Source organism: Haliotis rufescens, unplaced genomic scaffold (genome assembly GCF_023055435.1).
Source record: "Haliotis rufescens isolate VD_foot unplaced genomic scaffold, xgHalRufe1.0.p SCAF_6, whole genome shotgun sequence".
Classification (NCBI taxonomy): domain Eukaryota; kingdom Metazoa; phylum Mollusca; class Gastropoda; order Lepetellida; family Haliotidae; genus Haliotis; species Haliotis rufescens.
The window spans coordinates 60,000,477-60,016,947 of NW_025964334.1; the positions used below are offsets into that span (position 1 = coordinate 60,000,477).

At 45.0% G+C, this 16,471-nt stretch overlaps 1 protein-coding gene across 1 annotated transcript; it reads left to right on the plus strand.

Moving 5' to 3' along the window:
* Positions 1-3,446: 3,446 nt before the first annotated feature.
* Positions 3,447-13,712, plus strand: LOC124119609. The gene is made up of 5 exons (XM_048386568.1): positions 3,447-3,749; positions 4,646-5,245; positions 5,315-5,848; positions 6,170-6,253; positions 6,419-13,712. Exons 2-5 carry the CDS (start codon positions 4,708-4,710, stop codon positions 11,875-11,877), a joined length of 6,615 nt encoding a protein of 2,204 aa, XP_048242525.1. The 5' UTR covers positions 3,447-3,749; positions 4,646-4,707; the 3' UTR covers positions 11,878-13,712.
* The last annotated feature ends 2,759 nt before the right edge of the window (positions 13,713-16,471 follow it).

Genomic DNA, 16,471 nt, shown 5'->3' on the forward strand with positions numbered 1-16,471 from the left:
GTGATAATGCGTCTCTGCCAAGGATGCGAAAACAAGGAGGCTGGACAATTCGTGTCTAACATCAAACCAGGGACGCTGGAGCTCGCCATTGCCAGCTTGCGCCAATACCAGCATAACACACAGGCAGTGTATGGAAGGGCCCGTCGGGAGATACGGCAGGTCGCTACAGACACATCACCACCACCACCAGGAACACGGGTGAAGGTGGTTCAAGCCTCGAGTCCCAAGTCATCGGGTAGCTCTGGTGATTCTGGCATAGAGATAACAGGGAGACTGGAGGCTGTGGAACAGAAAGTCAGTAGCCTCACCCTGTTTGCAGAGGAGATCAGAACTTCTATAAAAGAGATCAGAACTTCTATGGACATGATGGAGGAAATCAAGACCATGGTCACAAAGCTGGCGGAGAATGTAAACAGTAGAGGACGTCAAAGGTCTCCGAGCCCTAGCTGACGCACTAAAGGATGCTTTAACTGTGGAGTTGAGGGGCATTTCAAGGCAGATTGTCCCCGCAAGAGCCCCAGCGAGGAGAGAAAGGTGTCCTTTGCAGAGCCGTCTGGGGGCGTGACTTTAAACATGTAGGGGGAGGGCGGATAGGCCAGAATCCCTCCCCCACATCTCACACAGGTCAACCAGACACAAAGGGACCACCTCCATGGCCACCAGACATAACAATAGAGCCGACGCTGCTGGTGCATGACATACCGGACGGGGAACATAAGCCGGTGAGAACCAGCAGCTTATCTACAATGCCTCACAGGACATTCAATAGGGACAGACCACCTCCATGGTCACCAGACATAGCAGCAGAGACGGTGTCACTGGTTCATGACACATCGAGGAGAACCAACAGAGTCTCCACACTGCCTCATGGGACATTCGACAGGGACAGACCACTTCCCTGGCCGCCGCCAACAGCAAACAAGCCGGTCCCTCTGATGCACAAATCACCGGACAAAGAGCACAAGCCCGAAAGAACCAGCAGCTTATCTACAATGCCTCATAGGACATTCGATAGGGACAGACCACCTCCATGGCCACCAGACATAGCAACAGAGACATTGTCATTGGTTCATGACACATCGAGGGGAACCAACAGAGTTTCCACACTGCCTCAAAGGATATTCGACAGGGACAGGCCACTTCCCTGGCCGCCGCCAACAGCAAACAGACTTATGCTGGGCAGGGAGGTGAACACGCCAGTGGATCTGATGTTTGGATCCCCGGTCTCCGAGGAAGAGGGCCCCAGTGTCCATGAGTATGTCAGAGATCTGAAGGAGGCGATCCAGGAGGCCCATGACCTGGCTCGAGTGACACTAAAACCTGCAAGTGCTCGCATGGAAAGGGACTACGACCTGAAAACCTTGACCCGGACATTCCAAGAAGGCCAGCCGGTATATGTGTTGGACTCTGCTGCGGTACTGGGCCAGTGTAAGAAGCTCTGTCCTGTATGGAAGGGGCCTTACCTTATTGTAAGGAAGATCACGTCAAACCTTTTCATCGTGGCTACCCCAAAGAAGGAACTAACAGTACATCATGATGGAATCAAGCCGTGCGAAGACCGTGAGCTCCCACGATGGATGAAGAAAAAGATGAAATCGGAGGAAACAAGGTGGGATCTGGGAGGACTGTTTCCGGAACCGACTGCGGATATTCCGGAACCGACTGCGGATACTCCAGACCCAGATGCAGAAGATGAACTTCTTTATTGCATATGCCGACAACCTGATGATGGAGAATTTATGATTGCTTGTGATACCTGCGACGGTTGGTTCCACGGCAAGTGCGTGGGAATCACTGAGGCGATGACAGAGATGATGGGAGTACTTTTGCCCAGAGTGCCAGTAGATGAATAGGATGAACGGGGACAAGTATGCGGCAGACGTTCATTCCATATTGAGGGAAAGCATGCCCTTGGATCAACCCCTGCAATGATTGGCGGGGGGTAGCAGCCCTTGTTGCAGCCATAGCTGGAATTGTGTACCACGAGCTGTTGCAGCGGAGCGTGGACAACGTCGGCTGGAGAACAGCTCCGAAACCCTTGACCGTCGTGGCTATGGCGGTCCCAGTAATTCACCTCCAGGGTGCAACTGACGTGCAGTTGGTTGCTCTCCCAAATCAGGGAAACCCCTGAAGACCCATTTGAAAATGGTGTATTCCCGGCAGTGGATCTGTCGGGATATGTTGAAGGTGTGAGGAAGCCCCTTCATGGTTAGGGGGGGCTTAGTAAACGGGGAGGGATGTAGTGATCGTAGGTTTCCGGAGGTCTTCGGAAAGGTTCAAGTAGGTCGTCCCGTGGCTGACCACGGGAGACCCCAGTTTCAGAAGTGTTGTCAGCCATCGTTGTAAGTAAACCAGGTCGAGTACCCAGCTCAATGCAGTATTGAATATTATACTGACTTGACGAACTGACAGCCCTTGTACGTGAATAGAAAACAAGGTTTGTGAAGCCGAGATATCGTTTTCACAACAATATATTCACCATATTGGGTTCAACATCGTAATATTCTTCTGAACATACTTCAAATCTAAACCGGAAGTAATCACAACACGAACCCTGCTTACCAAACGGAACCGTCTACCACAGTAATGAATGAATGAGTGAGTGAGATGGGTTTAACGCCGCTTTGAAAAGTATTCCAGTTATATCACGGCATATTAGCTTGATGTTGGAGGAAAGCCCGAATTGTTTAAGTGATGCAGGTCTCAGATGTTTACCACTTTGGTGAAACCCATGAGTACGGGAATGGTGCTGACAGACCTAGAAACATAAACCTGAATTCAAACACACTGTCATAGGTTTCTGGCGTGCCCTGCACAGCGAAATGCATCTTAGACGACTGGGCCACCCATACCCCCTTACACAACTGTCACACACTATCATACAACAAAGAATCATTAGATTAGATAAGATATTTATTGCATAAAATTCCATGTAGAGGTGTGATTTTTTTCTATCCGAATATATTATGCTATACAGGCAAGCATCGAGTTCCTTGGAAATACGCATACGCATACTTGTCTGTGACCCAGAACGAATAACACTGAAGCCACACCCCCGAGAGCTGTCTAATAGCAAAATAAGTCAGCATGAAAGTTTGGAATTAAATATATAGAATCGATTCTAGAGAGCTCCCTGTAAACATCGGTTGATAAAAACCCTTGACTGTGATGGCATCATCATGCAATGATGATAATGATAAAGTAAACAATCCGGTCGGAACGAGCTCGGACCCCCAACCCTGGATCGCGAAGGCAACCGACGTCTGTCAAAACATCTAAATGTAGACTGTGAATTGTAATATTTTATACGGACGACAAATCACTTGAGACTTGCAATAACTGTAACTTGTATGCTTGAATAATTACGATCTTGGAATATTCCGTCGAAATGAATCCGGAATGGATGTCGGAATCTCGGAATTGTCAGACGTCATCTGGATGTCCTCAAAAGTTAATAATTACTAATCCGCAATCAAATACTTAGAGAGCAGACCAAGTGTTAATATTAGCCATTTTTATTAAAAGCTATAAAATAAAAATCTCTTAGGATTACCATGCTTGTCAAAGTCAAAATTGCCGCTCCAAAGTTAACCTTGACAGGTCTATTTATAGATGACCTACGGTAACATGATCAGAAATCGTGACGTCAGAAAATCCAAGATGGCGACTGTAAAGATGACTGACATGACTCAAGTTGGAATTTACTGTTTATTTGATTCTGTAACTTGGAAAACACTGCTTGAATTAAGGTATGTCATCCTTGTAACGTGCAACATGATGCTAGCACCATGGTTGAAATTAGTGTGATGGCTTGGAGTTTTGAAAATCTGTTTACCTTGCCAGAACAGGAGGGTTTCTTTTGTCTTCTACTTTTATATTGCATAAATATTCTCATTCCTGACTCTGTAGGTACCACATGCAAATTACAATTTGTTATATCTTCTTGGTTACGCATGTGTGCTTTATGACAGTGCAGGTACAAAATTTCTTTGCACTGTAATTGATCCTCTGGATCAAAGTTATCGTGTACACATATATACTCATACCCATTCATTTAGACCTTAGACAGATCGTGTCTGACAAAACCGCTGAAGCACATCACTGAGCTCCAGGTGTGTGACTTGTTTCCACCCTGGTCATACCGTCATACTTTGTTCCCCTTCCAGATTAGTACCGTGGTGGGGCGGTCGGGTAGCCTAGTTGTTAAAGCATTCGCTCGTCACGCCGAAGACCCGGGTTCGATTCCCGACATGGGTACAATGTGTGAAGCCCATTTCTGGTGTCCCCCGCCGTGATATTGCTGGAATATTGCTTGAAGCGGCGTAAAACCATACTCACTCACTCACTCACTCACTAGAACCGTGGTTACCACTTGTGCCGCTACTACTACCACTACTACTACTACTCCTACTACTATTACTACTACTACTACTACTACTACTACTACTACTGGTCCATTTCCATTGCATGCTAAAAAGTACAACTTTAGTAATTGTTTATTATAAGTATCCTGAACACTAAATGTGATTCTTAACCCAGGAGAAACCATCAAGCCATAGGTTAATGCCCCCCCCCCCCCCCCCCCCGCACTTCCCTGATTCTAATCAATCTCCAAAGGCATGGTTTGTTTGTTTGTTTGTTTCAGAGTCTCCTTCATGTTCTTGGAATCTGAAATGCTTGTATCGAACAAACTACAGCTTTTGGAGGATGGAAACTGACGACAACGTGCCACAAGATGGCGCTGTGGCAAGACCATTCACAAATACTGTAGCTGCCACAGAGGGAAGTCAGCAACAGGGGAGACAACTCAATACATCAACACCAGATGGCGCTGTGGCTAGACCTTTCACAGATACTGTAGCTGCCATTGAGGGAAGTCAGCAGCAGGGGAGACAACTCACTACAACATCAACACAAGATGGCTCTGTGGCTAGGCCTTACACAGATACTGTAGCTGCCACAGAGGGAAGTCAGCAGCAGGGGAGACAACTCACTACAACATCAACACAAGATGGCGCTGTGGCTAGACCTTTCACAGATACTGTAGCTGCCACAGAGGGAAGTCAGCAGCAGGGGAGACAACTCACTACAACATCAACACAAGATGGCTCTGTGGCTAGGCCTTACACAGATACTGTAGCTGCCACAGAGGGAAGTCAGCAACAGGGGAGACAACTCAATACATCAACACCAGATGGCGCTGTGGCTAGACCTTACACAGAAACTGTAGCTGCCACAGAGGGAAGTCAGCAACAGGGGAGACAACTCACTACAACATCAACACAAGATGGCGCTGTGGCCAGACCTTTCACAGATACTGTAGCTGCCATTGAGGGAAGTCAGAAGCAGGGGAGACAACTCACTCCAACATCAACACCAGATGGCGCTGTGGCTAGACCTTTCACAGATACTGCAGCTGCCACAGAGGGAAGTCAGCCACAGGGGATACAACTCACTACAACATCAACACAAGATGGCGCTGTGGCCAGACCTTTCACAGATACTGTAGCTGCCATTGAGGGAAGTCAGCAGCAGGGGAGACAACTCTCTACAACATCAACACCAGATAGCGCTGTGGCTAGACCTTTCACAGATACTGTAGCTGCCACAGAGGGAAGTCAGCAACAGGGGAGACACCTCAATACATCAACACAAGATGGCGCTGTGGCTAGACCTTTCACAGATACTGTAGCTGCCACAGAGGGAAGTCAGCAACAGGGGAGACAACTCAATACATCAACACCAGATGGCGCTGTGGCTAGACCTTTCACAGATACTGTAGCTGCCACAGAGGGAAGTCAGCAGCAGGTGGCACAGTCCATTTCCACAACAACCCACAACTACTTTGGTGAGGCTGTATGCAAAATCTGACTTAGTTTTCTTTTTGAGGAAAACAAAAAGAGGCCGGAGGTCATCTAGGCACCATAATTCACTGTGTAGAGTTCCGTCCCATGGTTGTTGAAGAAACCTGTGATCTTTTGTTTAAATTTATATGTTGATTATGTTCCACGCTTTTTCAGAATCAGAAATGTACTTTTTGGTTTCACCAAAGTGGTAAACATCTAAGACTTGCATCATTTCCCTCAGCATGTAAACAAAACAAAGAATCTGACAAGAAGATGTTGTATTTCAGTGGAATACACCCTAACTTCGTTCATTTTTGCTCCAGGTTCTACAGTTTCACATTACGACCTGTCCAACTCCTCTAACGTGGCAATGGAGGATGGCAGACATCAAGGCTGTATATCTCAAGGTAGGAGAGGCAATGAAACAAGCCATTGTGAATTGCTTTACATGTTCTCAAGAATTAAACTCATAACCTGAGATTTAGCAAACACGGAATTACAATTTAAGTTTTTAAATAGAAAAGGAAATATGATGTTCATATACGCATTATATTTGATGTCATTGTTTTCAGAGTGTCTCAGTGTTAGGATCAACCAGCTCAGTGATATGTTTGTGGAAACCCATGCTCTTGACAAAGCAAAAGAACTTCTGAAAAGGCACAACCACGTGGCCATCTGCGGAGCCCCTGGAGACGGGAAAACTAGTGCTGCTCTCAGGATCTGTGAAGCGTATATGAAGAAAAAGTATCAAGTATTGTTTGTTGAAAGTATTGAAGAGTTTGACGGTGATGTCGTCATTAAGCGGAAGTGTGACATGCTGCTTGTGTTTGACGATGTCTTTGGCTCTGTTGCATTTCCAAGCAGCTTGGAGAAGATACACAAAAATTTTAATGCCTTGGTTGATGTTTTACTGCGCTTTACAAGAGACAAGGAACTGAAAGCCAAGGAAAAACAACCCCAGAAGAAAATTAACGAAAGAAGGAAGAAGGAAGATGAGAAGCAATGTGAAGATGAAAAGACACCAGTGTGTAACTACAAGCTTCGCTTTATATTCACATCCAGAAGCTACAACTGGAATGAAGGATGTGCACGACTGCATCAGTTCAAAGTAAATCTGTTTAAGCCGGAAGCCATTGTTGATATGATCAAGACTTGTTTAACCACAGAAGAAAAGAAACATATTCTGACATTGTTCAGGAAATGCCAAATGTGCGATATCTCCAATAAGGACATGAAAACCATTACTCAGTTACAAGACAGCAGGTTTGGCTTTCCTCTGATCTGTAAACTGTACTGTACAAACCCAGCCTTCCCGATGTACAACATAATTGACTTCTTTCAGAAACCTGTGACCTACTTGAGAGGGGACCTTGACGCCATTGTCCGTGAAGGCAGCAGCAGGTCGGCAGCTCTCGTTCTCCTTGTTCTGTGTGGAGGGAAATTGAACCTTGCCTCTTTTAAGGGGAAGGAGAAGAGTCTTGCTGATCTGTTTCAGGCTGTAAAGGAGGATGTCGCGTCTTGCACTCGGACAGACATTGGCAGGGAGATCAGCAACTTTACTGGCACCTACTGTACAGTGGAGAATCATGTAGCCTCCTTCTCTCATCCATCCATCTATGATGCTGCAGCATGTGCCTTGGGGAATCTCAATGAAGAATTGTTACTGGAACATTGTTCCCTGCAGTTTTTATATGAAAGAGTGAGGCTGAACAAGGATGATCACCAGCAGACAACATACACCGATGATGTCACAAACATGATCTACATCACCTCAAGTCTCCACCCGTTATTGATCAGCAGATTGGTGGAGGGTATCCGAGAAGGATGTTTCAGATGGACAGTAGGTCACCCTGTATTCAGCAGTGCTCAAATAGTCTGCGACTTCTTGACACAGATGATGGCAGACTTGCCAGATGTTGTTCACAGGAAGGATAAGAGCTCAGGTGAATGTTTTCTGTATTGGGTTTCACTGTCAACTAACCATTCACTGTTAGAACGCTCAGTGTCACTGATGTGTAGAGAGGGAAGCCTTTCACATTCTGTACTCGCTGACTTCTATGAGAGTATCATAATCTGTACACAACATGGCAATCTCAGGCACCTGCAACACATTGCTGCTGTACTCAAACAACGTGTGAAATACGATGTAGACAGGAGGACAAAGGGGGAGAAGACTCCGCTGATGATTGCTGCTGAAGCAGGACAGTTGGGTGTGTTCAACTTCCTCCTCCAAGAGGGAGCTGATGTTTCAGCGACAGACAAAGATCGTTACAACTGTCTTCATCTTTCATGTAAATCAGGAAGCAAAGATATAGTAAATGTTATCATTGAGAAGTTTCAACACCTCATCAATGGCCTCGATGGTAAGGGAAACACCCCTGTTATGGTGTGTGCTGAGTCACAGCAGGTTGAAATCCTCAAGTTCCTTGTTTCACAAAAAGCCGATCTTACTTTCGGTTATTATTTCAATGTGAACGCTTTCCACATAGCATGTATCAAGGGCCATGTATCGGTTGTAGAGTATCTGCTGACATGTGAACACATAACCATAGACATGCGAGATAGGTTGAGGGATCAAACAGCAGTCATGATGGCAGCTAAAGGAGGACACTGTGATGTTTATAACCTTCTTGTGTTGGAGGGAGCTGATCTGTCACTTACTGCTTTACACAACAGGGACTGCCTGATGTTGGCATGTCATGGAGGTAATGTGTCTATAGTGGAACACCTCCTGTCCTTGAAAACATTTGACATCAACAGACGAGAGGGGTCACAGAAACAAACAGCAGTCATGATGGCAGCTGAAAAAGGACACTATGAAGTTTATAATCTTCTTGTGTTGGAGGGAGCTGATCTGTCACTAATTGATCGATACAACATGGGCTGCCTGATGTTGGCATGTGAGGGAGGTAACGTGTCTATAGTGAAACACCTCCTGTCCTTGAAAACATTTGACATCAACAGACGAGGGGGTGTTTTCAAAGAAACAGCAGTCATGATGGCAGCTGAAAAAGGACACTATGAAGTTTATAATCTTCTTGTGTTGGAGGGAGCTGATCTGTCACTAATTGATGGATACAACAGGGGCTGCCTGATGTTGGCATGTAATGGAGGTAACGTGTATATAGTGAAACACCTCCTGTCCTTGAAAACATTTGACATCAACAGAAGAGGGTGGGGGAAACAAACAGCAGTCATGATGGCAGCTGAAAGAAGACACTCTGATGTTTTTGATCTTCTTGTGTTGGAGGGAGCTGATCTGTCACTTACTGATGAAGACAACAGGGACTGCCTGATGTTGGCATGTAATGGAGGTAACGAGTCTATAGTGAAACACCTCCTGTCCTTGAAAACATTTGATATCAACAGACGAGGGGTGTGGTCTAAACAAACAGCAGTCATGATGGCAGCTGAAAGAGGACACTGTGATGTTTATAATCTTCTTGTGTTGGAGGGAGCTGATCTGTCACTTACTGATGAAGACAACATGGACTGCCTGATGTTGGCATGTAAGAGAGGTAACGTGTCTATGGTGAAACACCTCCTGTCCTTGGAAACATTTGACATCAACAGACAAGGGGGGTGGTCTAAACAAACAGCAGTTATGAGGGCAGTTGAAAGAGGACACTGTGATGTTTATAATCTTCTTGTGTTGGAGGGAGCTGATCTGTCACTTACTGATGAAGACAACATGGACTGCCTGATGTTGGCATGTAAGAGAGGTAACGTGTCTATGGTGAAACACCTCCTGTCCTTGGAAACATTTGACATCAACAGACAAGGGGGGTGGTCTAAACAAACAGCAGTTATGAGGGCAGTTGAAAGAAGACACTCTGATGTTTATAATCTTCTTGTGTTGGAGGGAGCTGATCTGTCACTTACTGATAAAGACAACATGGACTGCCTGATGGTGGCATGTGAGGAAGGTAACGTCTCTATAGTGAAACACCTCCTGTCCTTGGAAACATTTGACATCAACAGACGAGGGTGGGGGAAACAAACAGCAGTCATGATGGCAGCTAAAAGAGGACGCTATGATGTTTATAATCTTCTTCTGTTGGAGGGAGCTGATCTGTCACTTACTGATGGATACAACATGGACTGCCTGATGTTGGCATGTGAGGAAGGTAACGTCTCTATAGTGAAACACCTCCTGTCCTTGAAAACATTTGATATTAACAGACGAGAGGGGTCACGGAAACAAACAGCAGTCATGATGGCAGCTAAAAGGGGATGCTATGATGTTTATAATCTTCTTGTGTTTGAGGGAGCTGATCTGTCACTTACTGATGAAGACAACAGGGACTGCCTGATGTTGGCATGTGATGGAGGTAACGTCTCTATAGTGAAACACCTCCTGTCCTTGAAAACATTTGATATCAACAGACGAGGGGGGTTGTCTAAACAAACAGCAGTCATGATGGCAGCTGAAAGAGGACACTGTGATGTTTATAATCTTCTTGTGTTGGAGGGAGCTGATCTGTCACTTACTGATGAAGACAACAGGGACTGCCTGATGTTGGCATGTGAGGGAGGTTACGTGTCTATAGTGAAACACCTCCTGTCCTTGGAAACATGTGACATCAACGGACGAGGGTGGTTGTCTAAACAAACTGCAGTTATGAGGGCAGCTGAAAGAGGAGAGTATGATTTTTATAAACTTCTTTTGAAGAAGGGAGCTGATCTGTCACTTACTGATGAAGACAACATGGACTGCCTGATGTTGGCATGTAAGAGAGGTAACGTGTTTATAGTGAAACACCTCCTGTCCTTGAAAACATTTGACGTCAACAGAAGAGGGTGGGGGAAACAAACAGCAGTCATGATGGCAGGTAAAGGAGGACACTCCGATGTTTATAATCTTCTTGTGTTGGAGGGAGCTGATCTGTCACTTACTGATGAAGACAACAGGGACTGCCTGATGTTGGCATGTGAGGGAGGTAACGAGTCTATAGTGAAACACCTCCTGTCCTTGAAAACATTTGATATCAACAGACGAGGGCTGTGGTCTAAACAAACAGCAGTCATGATGGCAGCTAATAGAGGATGCTATGATGTTTATAATCTTCTTGTGTTGGAGGGAGCTGATCTGTCACTTACTGATGAAGACAACAGGGACTGCCTGATGTTGGCATGTGATGGAGGTAACGTGTCTATAGTGAAACACCTCCTGTCCTTGGAAACATTTGACATCAACAGACGAGGGTGGTTGTCTAAACAAACAGCAGTTATGAGGGCAGCTGAAAGAGGAGAGTATGATTTTTATAAACTTCTTGTGAAGAAGGGAGCTGATCTGTCACTTACTGATGAAGACAACATGGACTGCCTGATGTTGGCATGTAAGAGAGGTAACGTGTTTATAGTGAAACACCTCCTGTCCTTGAAAACATTTGACATCAACAGACGAGTGGGGTGGTCTAAACAAACAGCAGTTATGATTGCAGCTGAAAGAAGACACTCTGATGTTTTTGATCTTCTTGTGTTGGGGGGAGCTGATCTGTCACTTACTGATAACGACAACAGGGACTGCCTGATGTTGGCATGTGAGGGAGGTAACGTGTCTATAGTGAAACACCTCCTGTCCTTGAAAACATTTGACATCAACAGACGAGGGGGGTTGTCTAAACAAACAGCAGTTATGATGGCAGCTGAAAGAGGACGCTATGATGTTTATAATCTTCTTGTGTTGGGGGGAGCTGATCTGTCACTTACTGATATACACAACAGGGACTGCCTGATGTTGGCATGTGAGGGAGGTAACGTGTCTATAGTGAAACACCTCCTGTCCTTGAAAACATTTGACATCAACAGACGAGGGGGGTGGTCTAAACAAACAGCAGTTATGATGGCAGCTGAAAGAAGACGCTATGATGTTTATAATCTTCTTGTGAAGAAGGGAGCTGATCTGTCACTTACTGATGAAGACAACCATCATTGTGGACTTATGAGGGAAGCTATGATGTTTATAATCGTCTTGTGTTGGAGGGAGCTGATCTGTCACTTACTGATGGATACAACATGGACTGCCTGATGTTGGCATGTGAGGAAGGTAACGTCTCTATAGTGAAACACCTCCTGTCCTTGAAAACATTTGACATCAACAGACGAGGGTGGTTGACTAAACAAACAGCAGTTATGATGGCAGCTGAAAGAGGACGCTATGATGTTTATAATCTTCTTGTGTTGGAGGGAGCTGATCTGTCACTTACTGATGAAGACAACAGGGACTGCCTGATGTTGGCATGTGATGGAGGTAACGTGTCTATAGTGAAACACCTCCTGTCCTTGAAAACATTTGATATCAACAGACGAGGGGTGCGGTCTAAACAAACAGCAGTCATGATGGCAGCTGAAAGAGGACACTGTGATGTTTATAATCTTCTTGTGTTGGAGGGAGCTGATCTGTCACTTACTGATGAAGACAACAATGATTGTGGACATATGAGGGAAGCTATGATGTTTATAATCTTCTTGTGTTGGAGGGAGCTGATCTGTCACTTACTGATGAAGACAACAGGGACTGCCTGATGATGGCATGTGAGGGAGGTAACGTCTCTATAGTGAAACACCTCCTGTCCTTGAAAACATTTGATATTAACAGACGAGAGGGGTCACGGAAACAAACAGCAGTCATGATGGCAGCTGAAAGAGGACGCTATGATGTTTATAATCTTCTTGTGTTGGAGGGAGCTGATCTGTCACTTACTGATGAAGACAACAGGGACTGCCTAATGTTGGCATGTGATGGAGGTAACGTGTCTATAGTGAAACACCTCCTGTCCTTGAAAACATTTGATATTAACAGACGAGAGGGGTCACGGAAACAAACAGCAGTCATGATGGCAGCTGAAAGAGGACGCTATGATGTTTATAATCTTCTTGTGTTGGAGGGAGCTGATCTGTCACTTACTGATGAAGACAACAGGGACTGCCTGATGTTGGCATGTGATGGAGGTAACGTGTCTATAGTGAAACACCTCCTGTCCTTGAAAACATTTGATATCAACAGACGAGGGGTGCGGTCCAAACAAACAGCAGTCATGATGGCAGCTGAAAGAGGACACTGTGATGTTTATAATCTTCTTGTGTTGGAGGGAGCTGATCTGTCACTTACTGATGAAGACAACATGGACTGCCTGATGTTGGCATGTGAGGGAGGTTACGTGTCTATAGTGAAACACCTCCTGTCCTTAGAAACATTTGACATCAACGGACGAGGGTGGTTGTCTAAACAAACAGCAGTTATGAGGGCAGCTGAAAGAGGAGAGTATGATTTTTATAAACTTCTTGTGAAGAAGGGAGCTGATCTGTCACTTACTGATGAAGACAACATGGACTGCCTGATGTTGGCATGTAAGAGAGGTAACGTGTTTATAGTGGAACACCTCCTGTCCTTGAAAACATTTGACATCAACAGACGAGTGGGGTGGTCTAAACAAACAGCAGTTATGATTGCAGCTGAAAGAAGACACTCTGATGTTTTTGATCTTCTTGTGTTGGGGGGAGCTGATCTGTCACTTACTGATAACGACAACAGGGACTGCCTGATGTTGGCATGTGAGGGAGGTAACGTGTCTATAGTGAAACACCTCCTGTCCTTGAAAACATTTGACATCAACAGACGAGGGGGGTGGTCTAAACAAACAGCAGTTATGATGGCAGCTGAAAGAGGACGCTATGATGTTTATAATCTTCTTGTGTTGGGGGGAGCTGATCTGTCACTTACTGATATACACAACATGGACTGCCTGATGTTGGCATGTGATGGAGGTAACGTGTCTATAGTGAAACACCTCCTGTCCTTGAAAACATTTGACATCAACAGACGAGGGGGGTGGTCTAAACAAACAGCAGTTATGATGGCAGCTGAAAGAGGACGCTATGATGTTTATAATCTTCTTGTATTGGGGGGAGCTGATCTGTCATTTACTGATGAAGACAACAATGATTGTGGACTTATGAGGGAAGCTATGATGTTTATAATCTTCTTGTGTTGGAGGGAGCTGATCTGTCACTTACTGATGGATACAACATGGACTGCCTGATGTTGGCATGTGAGGAAGGTAACGTCTCTATAGTGAAACACCTCCTGTCCTTGAAAACATTTGACATCAACAGACGAGGGTGGTTGACTAAACAAACAGCAGTTATGATGGCAGCTGAAAGAGGACGCTATGATGTTTATAATCTTCTTGTGTTGGAGGGAGCTGATCTGTCACTTACTGATGAAGACAACAGGGACTGCCTGATGTTGGCATGTGATGGAGGTAACGTGTCTATAGTGAAACACCTCCTGTCCTTGAAAACATTTGATATCAACAGACGAGGGGTGCGGTCTAAACAAACAGCAGTCATGATGGCAGCTGAAAGAGGACACTGTGATGTTTATAATCTTCTTGTGTTGGAGGGAGCTGATCTGTCACTTACTGATGAAGACAACAGGGACTGCCTGATGTTGGCATGTGAGGGAGGTAACGTCTCTATAGTGAAACACCTCCTGTCCTTGAAAACATTTGATATTAACAGACGAGAGGGGTCACGGAAACAAACAGCAGTCATGATGGCAGCTGAAAGAGGACGCTATGATGTTTATAATCTTCTTGTGTTGGAGGGAGCTGATCTGTCACTTACTGATGAAGACAACATGGACTGCCTGATGTTGGCATGTGAGGGAGGTTACGTGTCTATAGTGAAACACCTCCTGTCCTTGGAAACATTTGACATCAACAGACGAGGGTGGTTGTCTAAACAAACAGCAGTTATGAGGGCAGCTGAAAGAGGAGAGTATGATTTTTATAAACTTCTTGTGAAGAAGGGAGCTGATCTGTCACTTACTGATGAAGACAACATGGACTGCCTGATGTTGGCATGTAAGAGAGGTAACGTGTTTATAGAGAAACACCTCCTGTCCTTGAAAACATTTGACGTCAACAGAAGAGGGTAGGGGAAACAAACAGCAGTCATGATGGCAGGTAAAGGAGGACACTCCGATGTTTATAATCTTCTTGTGTTGGAGGGAGCTGATCTGTCACTTACTGATGAATGCAACAGGGACTGCCTGATGTTGGCATGTGAGGGAGGTAACGTGTCTATAGTGAAACACCTCCTGTCCTTGAAAACATTTGACATCAACAGAAGAGAGGGGTCACGGAAACAAACAGCAGTCATGATGGCAGCTGAAAGAGGACGCTATGATGTTTATAATCTTCTTGTGTTGGAGGGAGCTGATCTGTCACTTACTGTTGAAGACAACATGGACTGCCTAATGTTGGCATGTGAGGGAGGTAATGTGTCTATAGTGAAACACCTCCTGTCCTTGAAAACATTTGACATCAACAGACGAGGGGGGTGGTCTAAACAAACAGCAGTTATGATGGCAGCTGAAAGAGGAGAGTATGATGTTTATAATCTTCTTGTGTTGGAGGGAGCTGATCTGTCACTTACTGATGAATGCAACAGGGACTGCCTGATGTTGGCATGTAATGGAGGTAACGTGTCTATAGTGAAACACCTACTGTCCTTGAAAACATTTGACATCAACAGACGAGGGGGGTCACAGAAACAAACAACAGTTATGATGGCAGCTGAAAGAGGAGAGTATGATGTTTATAATCTTCTTGTGTTGGAGGGAGCTGATCTGTCACTTACTGATGAAAACAACAGGGACTGCCTGATGTTGGCATGTGATGGAGGTAACGTGTCTATAGTGAAACACCTCCTGTCCTTGGAAACATTTGACATCAACGGACGAGGGTGGTTGTCTAAACAAACTGCAGTTATGAGGGCAGCTGAAAGAGGAGAGTATGATTTTTATAAACTTCTTGTGAAGAAGGGAGCTGATCTGTCACTTACTGATGAAGACAACATGGACTGCCTGATGTTGGCATGTAAGAGAGGTAACGTGTTTATAGTGAAACACCTCCTGTCCTTGGAAACATTTGATATTAACAGACGAGAGGGGTCACGGAAACAGCAGTCATGATGGCAGCTGAAAGAGGACGCTATGATGTTTATAATCTTCTTGTGTTGGAGGGAGCTGATCTGTCACTTACTGATGAAGACAACAGGGACTGCCTGATGTTGGCATGTAAGAGAGGTAACGTGTCTATAGTGAAACACCTCCTGTCCTTGAAAACATTTGATATCAACAGACGACGGTGGGGGAAACAAACAGCAGTCATGATGGCAGCTGAAAGAGGACACTGTGATGTTTATAATCTTCTTGTGTTGGAGGGATCTGATTTGTCACTTACTGATGAAGACAACAATGATTGTGGACATATGAGGGAAGCAGCGTGTCCATAGTGAATCACCTCCTTTGGTTGAAACATCTGGCCGAGGTGAATGAAAATTCAGCCATATAAAGAACGAGTACATTACTGAGTGAGTCAGTTTGACAAGGACCCAGTCACGGGAATAAACACTTAAGTTTTTGACATGCTATTGGAGTCTGGAGTGCAATAATCACTACCCAAGACACAAAAGAAACAAGCCATGGTTTACAGAATGTGTTTTAAAGACATATATTTTTTGTAAATTATACGCGTGTATCCTAGTAATCATGAAGGATACTAAACCATCCGTAACCATGAAGATTCGTACCCAACGAAAATGGCTAACCCGTA